Consider the following 24,340-nt stretch of genomic DNA (forward strand, 5'->3'; position numbering starts at 1 on the left):
AAATGCCAGACGAGAGGGAGAGGAGGTGCCAGAGCATGGAGGGAGAGATATGCCAGGGTATGGGGGAGGGAAGGGAAGGAGATAGATGCCAGACCATGGGGTGGAGTGGGAAGGAAAGGAGAAGAGAGAGATTCCAGAGCATAGGGAGACAGAAAAATTGAGAGGGGGTGAAGCTGAAATGAATCATGTACAAAGGAGACAGTTTATGGAAGGAGCATAGAAAGAGGGAAGATACCATAAGGAAGAGAGAAGGCGGACTCTGGATGGAAACTGCAGAGAATGGAAGGGGCGAGACAGAGGGTGAACAGGAGATAGAAGGGGTAGAGAGAGGGGGACACACTGAATGGAAGTATGGGGGAAAGGAGGGACAGATACTGAATGGAAGTGGGGGGAGAAGGGGAGCAGATGCTGGAAAGAAGTGGGGAGGAGAAAAAAAGGCACATGCTGGATTGAGGGAAGAGGATAGAGTTAGATACTGGAAGGGGTGAGGGAAAGAGGTGGCAAGCTATGGCAAGCTAAAGGTAGACACAATGAAAGAGGGAAATTGAGGACTGAATAGAAAGAAAGAATTTAGACAGAGGCAGAAAATAAATTAAGAAGGAAGAACAGGAGGAAGGGAGCGGAGAGAGGTGCCTGAGCAGGGGGGAAGGGAGGAGACAGATCCCAGACCTGGGAGGAAGAAAAGAGGAAGGAGACAGATACCAGATCTGAGGGGACAAAAGGAGAAGAGAGATATGCTAAAATCTGCTGAGAGGGAAGGAAGGAGGGAGGGAGGAAGAGGCAGAGAAAGGGAGGTTGTAAACAGATTAGAAAGACTAGAGAGAGAAAGTCCTGGACCAAAGGGGAAAGACAGGAGGCAGATGTAGGACTATGGGAAGTTCAGACAGAGGGGGAGAGACTCTGGGGAAGAACAGGGAGATTTAGGATCGTAACAGAGGAGGGAGAGAGAGGGAGACCTGGAACAAAGGTACAATTGAGAACTGACACTGGATCTGGGGAGGGTAACAGAGGGAAAAAGAGAGACCTGGATCCAAAGGGGATGGGGTTGGATTGTGAAAGAAATGTTGGATGCGAAAGAAAGATTGGATGCACAGTCAGAAGGAAGTCAACCAGAGACTCATGAAATCACCAGACAACAAAGGTAGGAAAAATGATTTTATTTTAAAATTTAGTGATCAAAATGTGTCTGTTTTGAGAATTTATGTCTGCTGTCTATATTTTGCACTATATTTGTCTTTTTCTATAGTTACTGAGGTGACATTGTATATTTTAAAGTAATCTGCCTTGACATCTTTGAAAAACCCCCGAAACTCGTAAATGATTATTAACATTTTCTCTGCGTACAGCGTGCTTTGCTTTTTTTTTTGGTTTTTTTTTTTAAATTTTGTTTACCGTTATGAATTAATAAGATATTGTGTGTACATGAAAAATGAATGGAAGAAATTGGGGGTGGGGCTAGGGCAGGATTGGGGTGGGGATGATATTAATAGATGTCCCGTTTTGATAAAAAAAAAATAAATGATCACGTTAACCAAGAGAGAACTCTGTGTGCACTCAAATTCCAGACCAGGATCAAAGGAATGTTCCAGAAATGTTTGTAGCCATGCAATTAGAAATGCATATCATTTCCCTCAGATAATTCTGGCAAACCCAGAATTCTGATGTTACTTCGGTTCCTATTTGAAAGATATTCCAGGTCCAGTTGCAGTTTTTTAATTTCAGTTTCATTTTTCTTACCAAGCTGCATGCTGGATTCCAAGTTAGTAGTTCTCTGTTCCAGATCTTCAATTTTGTGCGGAGAAATATTTAGCTTTGCATTAAGTCTTTCCAACTCTTTTTGCATATCTCTGGTAAGCTCTAACTGTTTTTTAAGCATGGCCTTAAAGATTGGATTGAATCTTGTACTTTTGATTTGTCCTTTCAACTATTTTATTAGAGGTCAGAGGTTCTCTTTTCTGCCTTTTTAGTCTAGAAGAAACTGAGTATTGCTGGTCTGATTTAGAATTATTGGTCTCAGCCATGATAGAAAAGGAGGGACATGGAGGGTACTTTTTCTCACACACGTCTCACCCAGATGGTCATGGAGGTGGTGTTGGACTCTTACACTCACCGTCTTACATAAAAACATAAGAATTGCCGCTGCTGGGTCAGACCAGTGGTCCATCATGCCCAGCAGTCTGTCCCGCGGCGGCCCTTAGGTCAAAGACCAGTGCCCTAACTGAGTCTAGCCTTACCTGCGTATGTTTTGGTTCAGCAGGAAGTTTCTAACTTTGTCTTTAATCCCTGGAGGGTGTTTTCCCCTATAACAGCCTCTGGAAGAACGTTCTAGTTTTCCACCACTCTGGGTGAAGAAGAACTTCCTTACGTTTGTACGGAATCTATCCCCTTTTAACTTTAGAGAGTGCCCTTTCGTTCTCTTTACCTGGAGAGGGTGAATAACCTGTCCTTATCTAGCAAGTCTATTCCCTTCATTATCTTGAACGTTTCGATCATATTCCCTCTTGTCTCCTCTTTTCAAGGGAGAAAAGGCCCAGTTTCTCTAATCTCTCACTGTATGACTCCTCCAGCCCCTTAACCATTTTAGTCGCTCTTCTCTGGACCCTTTCGAGTAGTACTGTGTCCTTCTTCAAGTATGGCGACCAGTTCTGGATGCAATATTCCAAGTGGGGATGTACCATGGCCCAGTAGAGCGGCATAACCTTCTCTGATCTGTTTGTGATTCCCTTCTTAATCATTCCAAGCATTCTGTTTGCCTTTTTGCCGCCGCCACACATTGCGTGGATGGCTTCATCGACTTGTCGATCAGTACTCCCAAGTCTCGTTCCTGGGGGTCTCTCCGAGTACCGCACCAGACATCCTTTATTCATGTATAAGATTTTTGTTACCGACATGCATCACCTTACACTTATCCACGTTAATCCTCATTTGCCATGTTGCAGCCCATTCCTTGAGTGTATTTGTCACATTGCAAGTCTTTGCAATCCTTCTGCGTCTCCACTACTCTGAATAACTTTGTATCGTCTGCAAATTTTATCACCTCGCTCGTTGTACCAATTTCCAGGTCTTTTATAAATATGTTGAAGAGCACGGGTCCAAGCACTGAACCCTGCGACACTCTACTCATGGCGCTTTTCCAGTCTGAGTATTGTCCATTTACCCCCCACTCTGTTTCCTATCCGCCAACCAGATTTTAATCCACTTGAGTATTTCACCCTCTATTTCCATGGCTCGCAATTTTTCAAAGTAGTCGTTAATGCGGGACCTTGTCTTGTAAATATCAACCCCTTCTGCTTCAATCTCACTGTTCTTCCTTTTAAGTTCACTCTATCCTTCTATTTGCCCTCCCTGTCTCTCAGAGTAGTGGTTATTTACCGACCCCCCTGACAAATCCTTCTCCTTCCTCACTGAGTTTGACTCCTAGCTCTCCTTCTTTCTTGAACCCTCATCTCCCTCCCTTATCCTCGGTGACTTTAACATCCATGCCGATGACCCTTCTGACTCCTATACGTCCAAGTTTCTTGCTCTAACGTCCTCACATGACTTCCAGCTGTTTTCTCCACAAGAGTTTTGCCAAGGGCTTAGCATTTACTTCCTTTCAGCTTCAAGTGGCAATCATGGCTTTTTCCAAGGCCAGGGATTTTACTCTTTGCTTGCTTCTCAGCCTGGTCTAGTTCAGTTTCTAAAAAGGAGTTCAGCACATTCGTACACCTGTTAAAAAGTCTTGTCCGGAGTACAGTCTTAAGATATTTCTTGGTAATTTACAGAAGGCCCTGATTGAACCTTTGTTTAATGAGATGCTAAAGGATGCAACGTTGAAAATGGGTTTGCTTGTGGCCATTTCTTCAACCTGCTGAGTTTCTTAGTTGCAGGCCTTGTCCTGCAGGGATCCTTTTCTGTGAATTACGGTTTCTGTGGTGTCAGTTTGGACAGTACCATTGTTTCTTCCTAAGGTAGTGTCATCTTTTCATGTCAGCCTCTCTCTATCTCTTTTCCTTTCTGCTTTCTTTCATTTTCACCAAAGTGATTGTGGTAGTGGGAGCACACCTCTGCAGAATAGGGGTCCAGGTTCAGTGCTCTGTCCCCGCTGGAGTACAAGCAGGCAGTAGACACAATGGTGTCTCTTCTGCAGCACCTGGGTTGGATTGTCATTATTTTCTAAAAGCCAGATTATGTCCTCTCAAACTTTGGAGTATCTGAGTCCTGTTCGACATGGCATAGGATCATGTTTTTCTTCCTGAGCAATGCACAGAGAAGCTCCAGAAACAGATCATGGATCTCTTAGTGCTCCCGAATACCAGTACTTAACATTACTTTCAGGTGTTAGGGTCAATGGTGTCCTTGCTGGAGGTGGTGCTCTGGGCCAGTGCACACAAGTGACCTCTAAGAGAGTTCTTCCTGTCTTGGTGGTCCCCTCAGTGTCATCCCCTTTAGATGTCCCTCCCCTGGACAGAGCCGGCAAGGAGCATCCTGTGCTGATGGATTCAGAGAAGCCCTAGGGAAAGACAAGCCCCTTCAAATCATGGAGTGGATAACTCTCTTGACTGATGCCAGCCTGTCCTGCTATGGAGCTCATTGCAAGGATTGCTCCATTCAGGGATGTTGGACTTCCCATCAAAAAGAGTTGGTCAGTCAACCATCTAGAGCTTTGAGCGATATGGCTGGCATTGAGGGCTTTATGAAACACCCTGGAAGGAAAAGCAGTAAGGGTGTTTTCTGACAACGCCATGGCTGTGGCGTACGTGAATTGACTGGGGGGAGGGGGCACCAAAAGTGCTCTCTTGAGTCAGGATGCTATTCTGGTGAGCAAAAGTACACCTTCAAGCTCTCTAAAGCTTACGTGGCCGGAGTGAAAAATGTACACGCAGACTTTTCTCAGTCATCAAGTCCTGGATCCGGGAGAGTGGTCTCTCTTGCAGAGGGTCTTTTGCTTCATTGTGAGTCATTGGAGAAGTCCATAGATAGATTTGATGGCTTCAGCCAAGCACTTGAAGGTCAAGCACTTCTTCAATTGAACAGCAGAGCCAGGAAGCTTTTTTTCAGTCCTAGCCAATTCAGGAACTCCTTTGCGAAGACAACTTGATGAGCACGTTGTCATCAACATTTCCAATGTTTTATCATTTTTATCCTGAAAAACACCAAGAACTTTCTCTCACACACCCCTCCCTATTTTTCTTGTCGCTAATGGTGCCCTATTGTTCAAGTGACATTTTGCTTCAAAATGAAAAAAAGAAAAAAGAGATTAAAAACCTCCAGATAAAATTGAGAAAGTCCTATAAAAGGACATGTCTGTTTTGGTTAATACCAACTGAATCCCCATGCCCTTAGATAAACCTGACTCCCTCAAACTCTTCCCTACCTATGTTAAAACCTTTAAGGTGAGAAGATACATATGTCGCAAAATTAGGTTTTGGGTTTGTTTGTGTGTTTTTGGTTTTTTTTTTTTTGTTTTTTTTTTTTACTAAAATGATCATGAAATGAAATACTCAACAGCAACAAAATATGTTTGCTACAAAACAGTATCATTGGGGACTTAAACAGCTTGATAGAACTTCCCCCTTTGCTTCATTTGCTTTCCCCTTTCCTTCATTTGTTCGTTTTAGGTCTCTGAGGGGGGCCCCTTTTATAAAGCTGTGGTAGCGAGTCCTATCGTGGCAAATGTGATGAAGCCCATTCAATTCCTATGGGCTGCATCACATTTGCCATGGCCAGGACTCAGTTCCACATTTGTGTGTGTGTAAATTTTTTAAAATATTTTTTTCACATTTTCTTACTAAATAGCCTATTATGTATGTGTTTTCTTTTAATGTTCATGCCTGTTTGCATTAAAAATAAAATTGTTCATCTTGAACTTTGTGTCAGTTATAGTTGAATGTAGTTATGTATTTGTTTATAAATGTGGAGGAGTAATAAAGCAGAACTTTTAGATAGAACCATTAATGTCTATTCAGGGCTACAACAGGAACTGTAACAGAGACCCTTAGTGAGGGTATTTTATTTTAACATGTGATAAGCAGTCAAGGTATCCTATCCAATTTGCTTTGTAGAGAATGACATGGTGACAAAATTCATCACTGTTCTTGTCCCTGCGGATAACTGCAGGAAACCATCTTTGTGTCCTCCTTTAAGGACAGAGGATTCAAATTAGAGAATGACACGGGGAAAAAATCTGTCCCCGTCACCGCCCCGTCACCGGCCCACCATCCTCTGCACCGCCCCGTCACCGTCACCGCCATCCCTTTCACCGCCCCGTCACCGCCACTGCCATCCTATTCACCGCCCCGTCACCGTCCCCGCTGCATCCATATAAGCCTTAGTACTGTAATATTTAGCTTATTCCTTTCTTATAAATCAAAGTTCCTGCTGCTGAACTAGAGAAAGAGATGTTCAGCTGGCAGGGCTTTGTTTATAAATTTTTATCAACACAACTAATATACTATTTTATCCTAAAGCAAAAAATAAATAAATAAATATAATTTTTTTTTTCTACCTTTGTTGTCTGGTTTCTGCTTTCCACATCTTCTCATTGAATTCCTTCCATCCACTGTGTGTCTTCTCTCTGCGTCTTCCATTTGCTGTTACTGTGCCTCTCCCTTAACCCCCCCCCCCCAATTGGTCTAGCACCCATCTTCTTCCCTCCGCTCCCGCATAGTCTGGCATCTGTCTTCTTCCCACTCTGTCTTCCACATTTCCCTTGGGGGTCTGTTCCTCTCCACCCTCCTTCAATGTCTGTTCTATTCCTTTCCACCACCACCCTTCCCTCCCTCCTTTACCATCTGTTCCTTTCTACTACCCTTCAGCTCCTCTCGCGTGGCCTATCTACCTTCCTTCCTCTTATTTTCATGGCACGTTACAATGTAATTTGTGCAAGCCACTGGAGCCTGCAAGCTCGGTCCCTGTCCCATCCCCACAAACCATCTCGCTTCTGTGCTCCTATTTTCTCCATTTCTAATATCTCCCCTATGTATCTGTCATTGCCCCCCCTGTGTCCATATACCATCCCCATGGCATGTCCCCTTTATGTCTCTGTCCCTATGCCCCATGCACATAATTTCCCCTCTTTCTGTTACCTTCCTGTGTCCAGATTTCCCCTATCTTCCTCTTCCATACCAGTGTGTCTCTTCTTTTCAAAACCATCTAGCTTTTTTCCCTCTTTCTTCCCCCCCCCCTGCTTCTAGCATCTGGCTCACCTGCCTGTCCTTCCCTTTCTTTCCTGCTGTGGGTTTTTCTTTCCGTCTTCATCCCCTTGGCCCAGAATCCTTTTTCCTTTCACTCCCTCCTTCCAATTTGAGCCGGGAACACTAGCGATCGCACGGTCCCCGCAGCCACTACCTGCCTGCCCAATCGATCCTAGTGTTTAGCCAGCTCTCTCCCTTCTCCTCACCTTAGTTTATAGGTTTTCTTTTTCGGCGACCTGCACGCTTTCCCAAAGAGCCGCGCACGAGCGGCTGCTCAGTGTTCAATCTTCTGCTCTGCTGCAACTTCCTGTTTCCGGTTGCGTCAGAGCAGAAGATCGAAACTGAGCAGCAGCGGGTGCGCGGCTCTCTGATAGCGTGCGGGTCGCCGAAAAAGAAAATCTACAAACTAAGGTGAGGAGAAGGGAGAGAGCTGGCTAAACACTAGAATCGATTGGGCAGGCGGGTGTGAGCTGCGGGGACCGCGCGATCCTTCATGCCTCACTGCGGGGACAAGACCATTCACCGCCCCGCGGGCGGTGAATGGCCTTGTCCCCGTTGCCGCAGCGACTGCTAGTTTTCTTCCCCATTTTCGGCGGGTGACCCGCGGCTAAAATGCGGTGGCCGCGGGTAAACCGCCACCGTGTCATTCTCTAATTCAAATCTCTCGCTGCTCCTTGTGACCCTGGGCAAGTCACATAATCCCTTCATTGCTCCAGGTACACTAGATAGTTTGAGCCCACTGGGACAGATAGGGAAATATGATAAAGTACCTGAATGTAAATCAATTAGGATATAAGTAATAAAATAAATAAAGAGTATGAATGGGCACAACCATTGACCCTCAAGCCTTGCATTGCTGGTGTAGGATTGAGGTTGAGACAGACACTAAAGAATGATAGGGGATTGTTTCCTGCAGTTACCTGTGGGGATGGGAACGGTGATGAATTTTGTCAGTGTGTCATTCTCTACTTTTTAGCTTAGGGCAGGGCCATTTAATTCTGATCCTCGAGGTCTACAGGTAGTCCAGGATATCCACAATGAATCGGCATATGAGATTCGTATTCCAAGAGGCTAGTGCATGCAAATCTCTCTCATGCATATTCATTGTGGATATCCTGTAAACTTGGACTGCTTGTGGACCTAAAGGACCAGAAATGAGTAGCCCTGGTTTAGGGTTTTAAGGGGTAATATCCCTAAATTGGTCGATTTTGCACATACAATGACTGTAATGAACTTCACTCCTGAGCTGGGGTAGCAATATCATCGAGGTCAGTTAAGCATATTGTACTGGTTTTTGTGTATATTGTTCTTGTATAGGGCTATTAGTTAATTATTAGGGCTTCTGTTCCCAGGGGGGTCAAAATGGAGAGACTGAATGAATTCTTTGCTTCAGTCTTTACAAAAGAAGATGAAAACCATTTCTAAACCGCATCCTCTCCATAATTATAGAGCTCGGCATGGTTTACAAGAGTTTAATAAAGGAGGGGTTGGATGTTGAGTCCAGAGGGGAAGAGAACATTACAATTTTATGAAGAGCCTAGTTTTCAGGTGCTTACGAAATAATTGGAAGGAGCCCAGAATCCGCAGTGGGGCAGTAAGATTATTCCAGAGCTCTGTGATTCTGAAAGAGAGAGATTTGCCCAATTTTCCTGCATAGAGGATACCTTTTAGCGAAGGGAAGGATAGTTTAAGTTTTTGGGTGGGCCTGGTGGTGTCAGGGCGCTTTCCAAGAAAGCGGGATTAGTGGAGGGAGGATGCAGTGTAGGATCTTAAAAGCTAGGCAGACACATTTGACATGAACTCTGGAACTTATTGGGAGCCGGTGAAGTTTGGACAGAAGTGGGGAAACATGATCGAATTTGCATTTTACGAAGATCAGCTTGGCTGCAGTGTTCTGAATTAGCTGAAGTCTTTGAAGACTTTTTTTAGTTAGACTTAGATAGATGGAATTGCAATAGTCTAGTCTGGAGAGGATGATAGATTGAACAAGGACGGCGAAATGTTGTTGGCGGAAGCAGGATCTCACTTTTCTCAGCATGTGGAGGCTAAAGAAGCATGATTTTACCAGGGAGTTGAGGTGGTCGTTGAAGGAAAGAAGAGTTGATAATGATGCCTAGGACTTTGCTAGAGAACTCGAGTTGCAGTGTGGCTCCAGAGGGAAGTGAGAAGAGGGTAGGTAGCTGTTCTAGTTTTGGGCCGAGCCAGAGTAGTTTCGTTTTGGACTCATTCAGTTTCATTTGAACTGAGAGGGACCAGGTTTGGAGTTTCGTTATGCAGGCTGTGATATTCTCAGAGAGGTTGGTAAGGTTCGAGTCTGTCTCGAGAAGGGCAAGGATGTCATCAGCATATGTATAGATAGTTTTGAAGGGGGACAGATGGAAGAGTTTCAGGGAGGACATATAGATGTTGAAGAGAATAGGGGATAGGGGTGATCCCTGCGGGACTCTGCAAGTCGGTTTCCAAGGAGCAGACGTGGTGCCATTTGTGTTGACAGTGTAGGAGTGGGAATGTAAGAAGTTTGAAAACTACTTTAAGACTGGAGTCGATGCCGGTCTCAGAAAGTTGATAAAATTAGAATATCGTGGTGGACGACATCAAAAGCTGCAGAGAGATCGAATTGTAATAGGACAGCAAATTTATTTCGATAATGTAGTTGTATCTTTGAGATTAATGAGACCAGTAGGGATTCAGTGCTGAAGTTGGGTCTGAAGCTGTGTTGGTAAGGTAAGAGAATGGAGAATCTCTCTAGGTAAGATGAGAGCTGGGTAGATGATAGCCTCTAGCATTTTAGTCAGGAGAGGGATATTTGCTATGGGACGGTAATTAGATGGTGAGGAAGGGTCAAGATCGGCTTTTTTCAGTAATGGGGAAAAGGCGATATGTCCCATTTCTGCAGAGAATAGGCCCGATAGTAAAGCAGAGTTTATAAGTCTGGTGAGGGATGAGATGGCCTGCTCGGGAATATTCTCGTATAGGTAGGAACTTACATTTCAGGATTTCAGTTTAAGACAGAGTTTAGAAATCTGGGGTTCGGATACAAGTTCAAAGGCAGTCCAGGATCTGTCTGCTGGGATAGGGTTAGAGATGTTGGGAGCTAGAGAGTTGTAAGAGACTGCTGGTGGGAAGGAGCTCCTTATGGTAGTGATCTTTTTTTTGAAGAATTTTGCTAGGTCGTCTGGTGATGGGGAGGAGGGGGGAAATGGTGGAATCATTTTTAGAAGTTAAGGTGCGCCAGATGTTAAATAGTGTACTACTATGGTTGTTGGATTTGGATATTTTGTCACCATAGAAGTTCTTCCTTGCTTTTTTTTTTTTAGAACTGAGTTTATAAAACTTGATATTGTCCCTCCAGGATTGTCTGTCTGAAGGAGATTTAGATTTTTTCCATTCATGCTCCAGAGCTCGACATTTCCGCTTCAGTTCTCTATGGCATGGAAGATACCAGGGGGCTTTACAGGAGTAGGAGATAGATTTAGTAGATAAAGGGGCAAAAGAACGATAGGTGGATAAAGGGGCAAGAGAATGATAGGTGGACTCGGAGAGGTTTACCCAGTTATGCCAGTTAGATTCTGGGTCGACGGGCTTAGGGCAGGAGGGAAGTTGGTTGAGAAATTGTGTCCAGAACAGTTCGCTAGTGATTTTTTTGTGGAAGATAATAGAATTTTTGACACACGGTGGAGATCCAAGGTGAGACATGAAAATGGGGAGGCAGAAAGAACCTAAGAAGTGATCGGACCAAGGGACATGTTCCCAACGAGCATCCTCAGCAGACGTTTTGTGCTCAGTCAGGTCAAGGAAGCTGATATCTCTAGAGTATGCCCCTTTTTGTGGGTTGGGGAGGACGCAGGAGAGGGGAAACCTAGAGAAGTAAGGAAGTTGTTGAATTTGGTTGCATCCTTGCTGATGTCATCTAGGTGGAGATTAATATCGCCAATGATTAGTAGTCTCTGAAATTTTAGGAAGGCGTTTGTTATGGTCTCAGACGAGATCGGAGGATTTATTCCAGGGGTTTGGAGGCCGATATAGTAACAGGATGCCTAATGGGTAGTGGTGGAGTTCGTCGTTGACTGAAGCTAACATATATTCTAGTGAAGTGTGGCTACCCTTTGAGGAGCTGAACGTTGAAGAATGATTTGTAGAGGAGTGCCAGGCCTCCTCCTTTTTGGTTTATTCTGGGAGAGAATAGGCCATGGTAACCATAGGAACAGAGTTTGTATGAATATATCATCTTTTTTGATCCATGATTCTGGATGCACAGGAATCCAGGATTGAAATTCCCCGAGTAGGTCCTTTAGAATTTGGGTCTTATTGCAAGCAAATCTGGCATTACAGTAGAGTGTTGGGACTGGGGTGAGAGTCAGAAGTGAGGTTGGGTAGATTGGCAGGAGGAATGGGCTTTAAAGAGGAGTAGTTAACTCCTCTGAAGCTTTTTTTTTGAAGGGGTGATTTCTGATGCGAGGGATTGGACAGATTCCTGAGGGAAAAGGGGATCGTGGGGTACTGAGGGAGGTGCTGGGGTGTTGCATAAGTATAGACAGCTCACCAGGTCGTGCAGGTGCAAGGCCGGAGGGTTAGGACATTGATGGGAAGATAGGACTTCGATGAGAAACCTAGGGGGCAAGGGGGCCCCTTCTGGTGATTAAGGCAGGTCATGACCTGTTGGGCCGCCGCGGGGGCGGACTGCTGGGCGGGATGGACCTCTGGTCTGACCCGGCAGAAGCACTGCTTATGTTCTTATGTTATGTTCTTATGATTCTGAGGCCAGGGCAAGTATTACTGAAATTTGTGGAGTCAAGTAAATTGGGGGGGGAAAGGTTTCAGGCAATGAGTAGTGTTGGTAAATGAGCAGAGTACGAGAAGGAGCCAAGAAGGTGGCTTCATGGTGAGATCTGGGGGGAATCAATAAGAGTCTAAAGCAAAATCTGTAAGTTAGTCGTATGGGAATCTGGAATTGGAGGTTTGGTTCTTATTGAGTGTTTGATAGTAGATGTCTTAGGATTTGTTTGATTCTCTGAACAGTAGCTAAACCAGGATGAAAACTTAATATAGTGGCATAAAACAGATGAAGACTTAGCACCTAATTGACTCAAGAGAGACAAAACGGAGGTAGAAGCTTAAGTCAGAATGAGAAACTTAGCACCCAATTGCTTCTAGTAAGACAGAATGGTAAAAACTGAAACAGATGAAAACTTAGCACGCAATTGCTTCTAGTAAGACAGAATGGTGATAAAAACTGAATCAGGTGAATGCTTAGCACTCAATTGCTTCTAGTAAGAACAAAATCGACCTATAAGACCATTGCATCTAGTAGGACATTGCATCTAGTGAGATAAAACTTGGATGAAAAGAGAATTGCTAAAGCTGAATGCTAATACTAGGTTGTTTTTATTAACTAGTACCTAATTGCTTCAAATGAGACAGAATGGTGATAAAAACTGAGTCAGGTGAAAGCTTAGCACCCAATTGCTTCTAGTAAGAACAAAATCGACCCATAAGACCATTGCATCTAGTAGGACATTGCATCTAGTGAGATAGAACTTGGATGAGAACTTAGCACCTAATTGCTGCTAGTGGGCAATGCGGAGGGAAAACTTAAATCAGATGAAATATAGCACCCAATTGCTTCAGGTAAGACATAAACGGAGTTAGAACTTAACTATTAGTTTCAAGTGAGAGCTAGGTCAAAGATAGAACTTAACATCTAGTTGAGGTGAAACTTAGCACCAGGTCCAGTCCGTCCTACAACAGGCAATAGGTAAGTCTCTTACAAGAGTACTATAGAGGAACTGAAAAATCTTGATGAACCTGGAAGACATATTGAGCCAAATCAACAAATTAGTGATAAATCACCTGGACTAGATGGTATACACAGCAGGGGCTGAAAGAACACATGCTGTTTGTGATATGTAACCTGTCGCTAAAATTGTCTGTAGTACCTGATGATTGGAGAATGGCTAAGGTATTGCTAATTTTTAAAAGTTGTGATCTGGGAAATTGCAGACTGGTAAGCATGTCTTCATTGCTGGACAAAATAGTGGAAACTATTATAAAGAATAAAATATTGGAACACACAGACAAACGTGGTTTAATGGGGCAAGGGAAGTCTTGCCTCACCAATTTACTTCATGGTTGAAGGCGTGAATAAAAATGGATAAAGGTGAGCTGGTTGATCTAGTGTATCTAGATTTTCAGAAAGCTTTTGACAAAGTGCTTCCTGTCCCATGACTTCTTAATTTTCTCAGGAGTCTCTCATAAGGAAATGCTCTGTTGTGAATTAGAAATTGGCTGTTGGACAGAAAACAGAGGCTATGATTAAATGCCATTTTTCTCAGTGGATGAGGGTAAATAATGGAGTGCTGCAGGGATCTTTACTGGAACCTTGACTATTGGGTGTCCAACCTTTTGGCTTCCCTGGGCCGCATTGGCCGAAAAAATGTTTTCTGTGGCCGCACACAAACACTAATACTAGCTGATGAGCCAAAAAAAGGTTGAGCAGGTCCCAAATTTGCAATCACTAATATAGAAGATGTATGTATCTAATAATAAACCTTCATTAAAGGGACACTGTGGAGAGGAACCCAAAAAAGTCGCCGACAGTGAGAGCAGCCATAGGCTTTCGTATCCCCATTCTGATGAGCAGGGATGCTCCTGGTTCTCCCATTTACTTCTATTACAGCTACGGTGAGCCTCATCAGAGTGGGGATGCTGAATCAGCTGTCAGCAGCGCACGTGGAGGAGTGTGTGGCGCAGTGGTTGGAGCTACAGCCTGACACCCTGGAGTTGTGGGTTCAAACCCTGTGCTGCTCCTTGTGACCCTGGGCAAGTCACTCAGTCCTCCATAGCCTCAGGTACATTAGATAGATTGTGAGCCCACCGGGACAGGTAGGGAAACATACTTGAGTACCTGATTGTAAAACCGCTTAGATAATCTTGATAGGCGGTATATACCACATAGACTCAATAACATCCACATTCAGTCCAGAGGATTAGTCAAAAACTCTAATGGTCCCCACTATATTACTAAACAGCTTTCTTAGAGACTCAAAAAAATAACATCCACATTCAGTCCAGAGGATTAGTCAAAAACTAAACTAAACCTTAAGTTTATATACCGCGTCATCTCCACAGAAGTGGAGCTCGACACGGTTTACAGGAATTAAAAACAAAGAAAGGAGCTCCAATGGAAGTAAGGAGGGCTTGGTAAACAGTAAGGAGAGGGGGGGGAGGGAGGGGGAAGTTACATTTTGGAGAAAAGCCAGGTTTTCAGATGTTTTCTGAAGTGTTGTAGGGAGGTCGAACTCCGAAGATGGGCAGTGAAGCTGTTCCACAGTTCGGTGATCCTGAAGAGGAGGGACGTTCCAAGTTTTCCTGTGTGGGAAAAGCCATTTAGCGAAGGGAAGGATAGTTTGAATTTCTGAGTGGATCTGGTGGGATGAGTACTCGAGAGCCAAGATAGAGGAAAGAGGGGAGGAAGGATGCCGTGAAGAGATTTGAAGGTAAGACAGGCGCATTTGTAGCGAACCCTGAGGAAGACTGGGAGCCAGTGAAGCTTAGACAGAAGAGGGGAGACATGGTCGAATTTGCCTTTTGCGAAGATTAGTTTAGCTGCGGTGTTCTGAATCCGTTGAAGTCTGGTAAGACTTTTCTTTGTTAGGCTTAGGTAGATGGACTTGCAGTAATCCAGTCTGGAAAGAATGATGGATTGGACAAGGACAGCGAAATGTTGCTGGTGGAAGCAGGATCTGACTTTCCTTAGCATATGAAGATTGAAAAAGCATTTTTTTACTAGGGAGTTGATGTGTTCGTTAAAGGACAATGTAGAGTCAATGATGATGCCCAGAACTTTGCTAGAGTGCTCAAGCTGCAGAGTGGTGCCAGAGGGGAGTGGGATGAGGGAGGGTAGCTGATCCAATTTTGGGCCAAGCCAAAGAAGTTTTTTGTTTTGGTCTCATTTAGTTTCAATTGAACGGTGAGAGCCCAGGATTGGAGATTTGTTATGCAAGTTGAGATGTTGTCAGAGAGGTTGGTGAGGTTAGAGTCAATTTCGAGAAGGACAAGGATGTCGTCGGCGTAGGTGTAGTGTCTCAGAGGTAGATAGGTGGAGGAGTTTCAGGGAGGACATATAAACATTGAAAAGAATCGGGGATAGAGGTGAACCCTGGGAGACTCCGCAGAGCGGTTTCCAAGGGGAGGATGAGGTACCATTCATGTTAACGAAGTAGGAGCGGGAACTATATTACTAAACAGCTTTCTTAGAGACTCAAAAAAATAACATCCACATTCAGTTCAGAGGATTAGTCAAAAACTCTAATGCTCCCCACTATATTACTAAACAGCTTTCTTAGAGACTCAGAAAAATGGGAGAAAAAAGGCCTCAGTTAAGCTTCATATGGCTACCAAAAAAAACCTCCCAGTTAGAAAACTCTTCAAACTGTTCTTTATGTAAAGTCTCCAAAAATGCTAGTACACAGCAACACAGTATAGACTAATCTTCCTTAAAGCCAGCATAAAAAAAATTTTTTTGAAACCAAACGTTTAACTTGCTTTTGGTTCCGGTCTGCCCTTCAGTGATTCATTCAGCAGCTGCTCTGAAGCCATGTTAGTTGCTTTTTTTAATTTTTGGCTATGCTGTCCGATGTCCAAGATTTAAGCAGGAGGTTCCTGAAGAATCAGGTAGGCGAAACGGGGGTGATCGTGAGACCGGAACCAAAAGCAAGTTAAGTGTTTGGTTTCAAAATTTTTTTTTGATGCTGGCTTTAAGAAAGATTAGTCTATACTGTGTTGCTGCGTACTAGTATTTTTTGAGACTTTAAATAAAGAACAGTTTGAAGAGTTTAATAACTGGGAGTTTTTTTGGTGGCCATATGAAGCTTAACTGAGGCCTTTTTCTCCTATTTTTTTTTTTTTTGAGTCTCCAAAAAACCTATTTAGTAATATCGTGGGGAGCATTACAGTTTTTGACTAATCCTCTGGACTGAATGTGGATAAGTTGAGTCTATGTGATTTCAATTATCCCAACATTGACTGGTTAAATGTTACATAAGGGGTGTAGCACAATCCAGCAAAACAATCCAACTGAAGTCCACAGTGTGAATCAGTCAAAACCTTAGAAATGGCGCTGGAACTCCTCTCGTATGAGGAAAGACTAAAAAGGTTAGGGCTTTTCAGCTTGGAAAAGACGGCTGAGGGGAGACATGATTGAAGTCTACAAAATCCTGAGTGGAGTAGAACGGGTACAAGTGGATCGATTTTTACTCTGTCAAAAATTACAAAGACTAGGGAACACTCGAAGTTACAGGGAAATATTTTTAAAACCAATAGGAGGAAATTTTTTTTCACTCAGAGAATAGTTAAGTTGTGGAACGCATTGCCAGAGGTTGTGGTAAGAGCGGATAGCGTAGCTGTTTTTAAGAAAGGTTTGGACAATTTCCTGTAGGAAAAGTCCGTAGTCTGTTATTGAGAAAGACATGGGGGAAGCCACTGCTTGCTCTGGATCGGTAGCATGGAATGTTGCTACTCCTTGGGTTTTGGCCAGTTACTAGTGACCTGGATTGGCCACTGTGAGAACGGGCTACTGGGCTTGAAGGACCATTGGTCTGACCCAGTAATGCTATTCTTATGTTCTTATGGTATGGGCAGTTTTATAGTGACACTACACTTTAACTGTCCATGCCAAATTCCATGGATGATGTCACTCACGTGAAATATATGCCTGCTGTCCTCAGCGAACACATGCTGCAGGTGAGCATCTATGCTTTTCTATGCTAGTGGAGTATGCCTAACAAGTCAGTGAAGGGCTGATGGTGCTAGAAAGGTATGTGTGTGTTTTACTGGTGTTTAGCTAATAAACCAATATTTTTTTTTTGTTGCCTTGGGATGTGTTTTGAAGTATTGAGTGGGGAAAACCTAAAATCAGAAACTTGTTTATAATCTTTGTATTATTTATATATATATATATATATATATAGTTTTTTTTTTTTTGGTGTGGTCTTATTTGAGTTTGAGATGTGATAGTTTGAGAGAAAATCTTATCCTACTTTGGAATAACAGCAGTGGCCTTCATAGATGGTGGACTTAAGAGTTCCTTAATCTAAGGCAGTGGTTCCCAATCCTGTCCTGGAGGACCACCAGCCATTTGGGTTTTCAGTTTAACTTTAATGAATATGCATGAGAGAGATTTGCATATAATGGAGGCGACAGGGATGCAAATCTGCTCCATGCATATTCATTGAGGCTATCCTGAAAACCTGACTGGCTGGTGGTTCTCTAGGACTGGATTGGGAACCACTGATCTAAAGTATTGCCCTTTGATCTGCTATAGGGATCTCAAAGTCCCTCTTTGAGGGCCGCAATCCAGTTGGGTTTTCAGAATTTCCCCAATAAATGTGCATTGAAAGCAGTGCATGCACATAGATCTCATGCATATTCATTGGGGAAATCCTGAAAACCCGACTGAGATCCCTGATTTTATTCTGCTACCATTGTGAGAGCTTCTTTTTGGAAGAGTTTGGTCGTTGTGTAAGATGGGAAGGGGGAAGTGATTTGCTACAGAGATGGAACTTATTAAATAAAGAACAGGATATACTTTGTTTAGGAACTAGGTCTGCATGCAGTAACTTTAGGCACTAACTGTGTCAGTCCTAATGTTGTATTTTTAGAGTTTGAGGTGTGAGTGAGCAGGAAATGTTAATTGAGCCTCCCTGGTTAGGTATAAAAATATTGTTTTGAAAGTGAGCTCCAGATAATTCCAAAGCTTGATAGTAATCAGTTTTTTAACTCATGTTTCACGTACACTGTTTTTATAATACTGTACGGATCAGTTTCTGCTGGCCTTATTCCAGAAACAACATGCCTGCCTTTCTTCATTGTCAAGTGAAAACAGTTTTTATGCACCATAATTCTCTAAATTGGATTTCAACTCTGATCGCCTTATGCTTTAGTCAACAGAACGCTAACTTAAGCCATCATTGTGTTCAGATAGTGTGCTGGTGGCTTTTTGTTTACTAGAAAAAAAAAATCCAAAAAACAAAACCGAGGCAGTGCAGAATAAGCTAGTACTGTAAAAGCCACAAAGCCTTGAGTGCAGAGGGCAGTGTTCCTAAATAAAGAAGGTAGGGCCCCTGAAAAAATGGCATGCCACTTGTGCTACTTGACTACCTTAGCTGTAGTGCCACAGAGTTAAGCAAGCTCTCTTACATTTGGAGTTTATCTCTCTGTGGCTTGGAATCTGTGTGGGGCTTTTTTATTCTGAATGTGTTGAAATGACAAGCCTTGCTTCTCATCACAAGAGGAATGCTGAGAGGTAAGAGTGAGTGAGGGAATCAAGATCTCTTTGGTTTTGAATGTTGTCCTTTTTCCTTAACTGCACTTGACCTTGGCCATTTTTCTATGATGTGCTTTATAGTAAGAAAATCTTCATAGGAAGCATTTTTATAGTGTAACTTGAATATATCACTATCTATAGTTATTTGCTCTTTGTCTTGGTAACCCCTTCCTTGTCTTCTGTGGAGTTTGTGGCATTCCTTTATAAAGAGTGGAACAAGTGCAAGGTTCATTGTGATACACTACATACTGTATATCAGGGGTGTCAAAGTCCCTCCTCGAGGGCTGCAATCCATTCGGGTTTTCAGGATTTCCCCAATGAATATGCATGAGATCTAATAGCATACAATGAAAGCAGTGCATGCAAACAGATCTCATACATATTCATTGGAGAAATCCTGAAAACCCGACTGGATTGCGGCCCTCGAGGAGGGACTTTGACACCCCTGCTGTATATATTCGAATATAAACCCATCTTAATATAAACCAAGGTGACTTTTTCCTCCCTAATAAAGGGGAAGAAAAAGTTGACTCGAATATAAACTGAACTCGCAGTGGTTGAAGCTACAGCCTCGACACCCTGGGGTTGTGGGTTCAAACCCCACGCTGCTCCTTGTGACCCTGGGCAAGTCGCTTAATCCTCCATAGCCCCAGGTACATTAGATAGATTGTGAGCCCACCGGGACAGATAGGGAAAATGCTTGAGTACCTGATTGTAAAACCGCTTAGATAACCTTGATAGGCGGTATATAAAAATCCTAATAAAACTTGAAAAACTTGTAAAAAATAAACTCATGTCAGGCTTGCAGGGTTATTGTGGGAGTGAGTGGGCCTAGTGGTTAAAGCTGCTGCCTCAGCAGCATGAGGTTGTGAGTTCAATCCCTTGTGACTTTGGGCAAGTCACTTAATCTCTCCATTGCCCCAGGTACCACAGTTAGATTGTGAGTCTGCAGGTTTAAATAGGGAAAGTACTTGATTACTATTCAATATATTATAACTGTTTTGGGTGAATCTGTTCATGAAAAGGCAGTAAATAAACATAGCAACCACTGTGGGAGCTCACATCAGCCATTTTGATAGTGAGACTGCATGAGGCAGGAACATTGGAGGATTGCTCTTGCCCTGGCTCATCTCTGGACCAGCAGTGCATAAAACAGGCCCAGGGAAAGGCCTGCTATGGGTCTGAGAGAGGGAAGACTTGAATACAAACCTAGATTTTTGGGCCAAACAAATGGCCCAAAAATGGAGGTCTCTTTTTATATTAAAGTATAATACAATAGGTTCCAAGAACTTCAGTGTATTCAGTAAGATCATTAAACAGTGCACTATATCAGCTCATTGGGCTATAATATCTTTCATCACTGAAAGAATTACCATATTTCCCCGCATATAGGCTGCCCCCATGTGTAGGCCGCAGAAAAGGACAGCCTGTGTTAAAAAAACGGAAGATAAGCCACCCCACGGTAATAGCCACGGCTTATCTTCTGGTACCTGTCTGTACCTTTTTCAAAGCCCTCTCACTGAAGGTGGATGACACACGGCTTGGGTCTCCAGTGGTGCAGGGCAGCTGCAATCTCCTCGGCATCAGGCCTGCCCCCGCACCGCCTGCTGAATGGCCGACATCGGCTCTCGCGGGACTTCTGAGAACCGACGTCAGCCACTCGGCAAGTGGTGCGGGGGCAGGCCGGATGACGAGGAGATCATGGCTGCCCTCTACTGCTGGAGACCTGAGCTGCACGCCATCCGCCTTCAGCGAGGGGGTTTTGAAAAAGGTGGTTGGGGGGATGATTAAAAATTTCTGCATAGGCCACCCCATTTAACTAGGCAGTGCCCCATACACGGGTTTGTAAAACCCATGTATAGGCCGTGGATTATATATGGGGAAATACGGTATTGTGATATCAGATCACCTTCTGTATGCATAAAGCATGAAGAGGTATAATATGGAATGATTTAAAAAAAAAAAAAAAAAAAAAAAAGTGCTATTAGGTCTTCACCAAAGGTACTTTTTAGCACTGTATGCGCCTTCCACCTTGGATTTCAGATCATATATATATGTTGCTGATTAAAGGTCACTTAACACTGTGGAAATAACGTGGATAGCTTGACCAGTAATGTTTTACAGATAAGTATAATGAGATCACAGCAGACTAAAAAGGTTGAAGTTAATTTGAACAGTGAATTGGCGACAAAGTAATCTTTTAGCTAATCTGGAAAAGCCAAGTGCAATCTGAAAATTTAAAACAGATACCTAGGTAAAATGCAAAAATCTCCTATTAATCAGTTCAGGTACAGCATTGTAAATAATCCTTAAAGATTTAGAAACCATAAGTTTTATCAAAATGTTTGTAGAATAACTAATTCATCTGTACAGAATCATCTTAACCCACTGTTACTTGGCTCTTAGCACACATGGCTGGATGTAGGGTAGAGAATGGCATGGGGACTGTTTCACACAATTAGGTTAACATGCAAGAATGGGGGGGGGGGGAAATCATCCATTTGCCGCGAGTATGGGAACAAGGTTTTTCACCGTCCCATGGAGCAGTAAATGGCCTTGTCTCCCTTGTCTCCGCAGTAAAGGATCAGCCGTGAGTCGCCTCCCTTCCCATCCATCTTGACCAGCCGCTCTCTCGCGATTGTGGGTCCAGCAGCCACCCTCATGAGTCTAGCAGCCCCCTTCCTATCACAGGTCCAACAGCCCCTCCCCTCTCACACCCTCTCTCCCTTTCGTGGGTCAAAACTGCTCTGGGACTTTCTTCCAGCAGAGTCTCTTCTTCTGATGTAACTTCCGGTGAAATCGGAAGTTAAATCTGAAGGAGGGACTTGGCTGGGAGAAGGTCCTGGAGCAGACCTGCATGTGATGTTACCTCTTCATTGAGCTTCTAAGATACTGGTAGGCCCACCCTGGGAGGCATGGGAGGAGTCACAGGTTAAAATTTTTTTTTTGCTGGGTTGGACCCACGATCGGGAGCGAGGGGATCTGTTGGACCCATGATAGGGAGGGAGGGGGGGTTGCTGGACTTGCAAAGGGGAGCCACTGCTGCACCTGTGAAGGGGGGGGAAGGGGGTTGCTTTGGCTGCTGGAGCTGAAGGAAAGGGAGAGTTGCCAGACCCCCACCTGGGCACTAAAGGATGGGGATAGAGGGTCGTGAGAAAGGTGCAGGACCTGCAGAGAGGAAGAGAGGGAAGGGAAAGAGAAAAGCTGAACCAAGGGGATGAAGAAAGAGTGTGTGATATATTAAACATAGCGGAGGGAGGAAAGAGAGAATTTGAGAGATACATTGGAGTAAGAGGGGAGAAGCTGGACACGGAGATATAAAAAAAAAGGGGAGGTGATGGGCATGTATGGGAGCATAGGAACAGGGAGAAAAAGGGGAATGCTGCACGGGGGTGGTATATGGACACAAAAGGGTAATGCTAGACATGGGAAGGTATATGGACACAGAAGATGGCTAGACATGGGGGAGAATAAGACCGCAGAAGGAAGATGCTGGTTGGAGGGGGCAAAGGGATATAGAGGAGTGATACTGTACACAGTGAGAGGGGATCATAGAATGATGAGATGAAGACAGGGAGATGGGCATAGGGGAAATACTAGAAAGGGATGTATAGGAGACACGGACGGTTTGCGGGGATGGGGACCAAGCTTGCAGGGACAGGGACGTGAGCAGATTTTTTTTCCTTGTGCCATTTTCTAGTGTAGGGCACCTTTTCTTTCAGTTTGTCATATACCCAACAGGCACTCTTTCCCCAAGCTGATCTGTATAGCTTTGCTTGTGCTCTTGAAAACTCATATCTGCTTGTTGGCATTGGGTTTATTTAGATTGCCTTTAGCATGCAAGGTGTATGAGTAATAAAGCTTGTCCAGCTTGAGTTGTAGCAACATTAAATGTTTGGCCTTGGTGAGGAGTGCATGTGCTCATGTCTGATGTGTAGGTAGACAAGAGCAAAGATGTGGCTGTGTCCCCTCCCCTCTTTTTTACCTCCCATCCCTCCACATCCGAGACAGGGTAGAGACAGTAATATTGATGCTTCACAAATGCCAGAGAACTGCTGATTAGTTCCTGAAGATGTAAGTTGATTGCTTGGAGAGATGATGTAAGCTTTTCCTCTGGGGTGCATCAAGTTGGATTTCTCAAGCTTTATCTTATAAAGCCTAAATTAACAGCTGGTTTGGTTTGAGTTCTCCTGGATCTGACTAAGGGATTACGGTTCAGTCTCAAATGAGTCAATCTGCTTTAATTTATTTCAGGTCTATCAAAAAAGATCAATCGGACCTCTTTGAAAGTAAATCTGTAATCGGCGTGTGCACTTAGAAGTCACTGATGTTGCTCTGATTTTACCTCAGTTGAGGGAAAATAAAATTGCACAGACTTACATAGCTGAGAAATGTTTTCTAGGGCTGTCCCTTTAGAATTACATTTCAGAGTGTTGCTTGTGTTGTGTGTGGAGTTTTGTTTTGTTTTTAAAGAAACCAGAACATCACAAATTGTATACTCAGTCCATATATGCATATATCCATTCAGGCAACTTTTTTTTCATATCTGAACTTTTATCAAGACTGTTCAAATGTGGGTTGCATTTTTTTTTTTTTGTTTTGCCTTTCTTTACTTTGAACCAGAGTATCATTCCAAAAAAACTTTCCCTTCTGTCACTACTGCTACTGGCATACCTGCATTAGACCTGTTTAAATTGCCCCTCATGTTTGTTTATTAAAAACTTTATATACTGCATAACAGCCAAAAAAAAGGATCAAAGCAGTTTACAATATAATTCAAAAGAATTTTGAAAAGAACTCCATGTTTGTCTAACTTGATTACAAGGACTCTCTGCTGTCCCTCATTAATGTCAAGATGCTAAGGAGGTTGCTTACTTTTAATGTCTGTTGTGCCCTTGAATAGTTAAATTTTATAGCATTATAGCATTGTTGCATTTTTTTTGTAAACTGGTGGTGGTAAGAGCATAAAGCTGTTTGGGGGATTTAATGCTAATAATTGTGCATGTAATGTAATTGGAAACATTTCATTGACCTGCTTATGTGAGTTTCTTCTTCATCTTAGTGCGTGAATGTACCACTAGATCTGCATTTAACTTCTTGTTGCAGTCCTTTGATGCAGGTAGGAAATATTTATATAAATAGGCTTGTTGCTATGGTAAAAATGGAAGTCCTTTGTGCACTGTGGATAACCTTTGCCACTTTCTAGGACACAGTTTTGCGAAATGATGCCGAGAGATCACCTCTTATCCCCACCAACCATTAGCTTATTTATATGAAAAAAATAAATAAAAAGAAAAAGCCTGTTAAATGTTTGGAGGCAAATAAGCTTGTTAAGATGGTTGGAGTTATCTTACACATGATCCTACTTAATAGTTAAACACTTATTACTGCATGAGAATTTTATGTTTAATATGCACTTAAGGGGGTATAAAATATTTGTATAAGCTGTGATTTGTCTCCTTCCCACCTAATCTAAGGAGTAAATAAGTAGTCATGTGAAAGCAGTGCTCATCCTTTTAAGAGAATATAATTACATTACATTAGTGATTTTTATTCCGCTTGTACGCAGAAACAAAACTGGAGAAGGCACTGATAGTATAAACTAATCTCATGCTTTAGGGCAGTGGTCTCAAACACGTGGCCTTGGGGGGGGGCGGCCACATGCAGCCCGCCAGGTACTATTTTGAGGCCCTTGGTATGTTTATCATAATCACAAAAGTAAAATAAAACAGTTTCTTGATCATATGTCTCTTTAGTTTTAAATGACAATATTATTATTAAGACATAGCCAAAAGGAAAGATTTATAAACTATAAAGAGTTTTACCTCATGCAAAATTGTAA

General features: G+C 43.1%; 1 protein-coding gene across 20 annotated transcripts in view; it reads left to right on the top strand.

Annotated features, from left to right (window-relative positions):
• The window catches only part of TCF7L2 (transcription factor 7 like 2), a 629,988-nt gene that overhangs the window by 113,242 nt on the left and 492,406 nt on the right, over positions 1-24,340 (top strand). For all 20 annotated transcript variants that reach the window (XM_033940360.1, XM_033940354.1, XM_033940355.1 and 17 more), the window contains exon 4: positions 23,561-23,617. In XM_033940360.1, coding sequence (XP_033796251.1) covers positions 23,561-23,617 — 57 coding nt within the window. The remainder of the gene's footprint in view (positions 1-23,560; positions 23,618-24,340) is intronic.

The sequence above is a fragment of the Geotrypetes seraphini genome, chromosome 4 (assembly GCF_902459505.1).
Source record: "Geotrypetes seraphini chromosome 4, aGeoSer1.1, whole genome shotgun sequence".
NCBI lineage: Eukaryota > Metazoa > Chordata > Amphibia > Gymnophiona > Dermophiidae > Geotrypetes > Geotrypetes seraphini.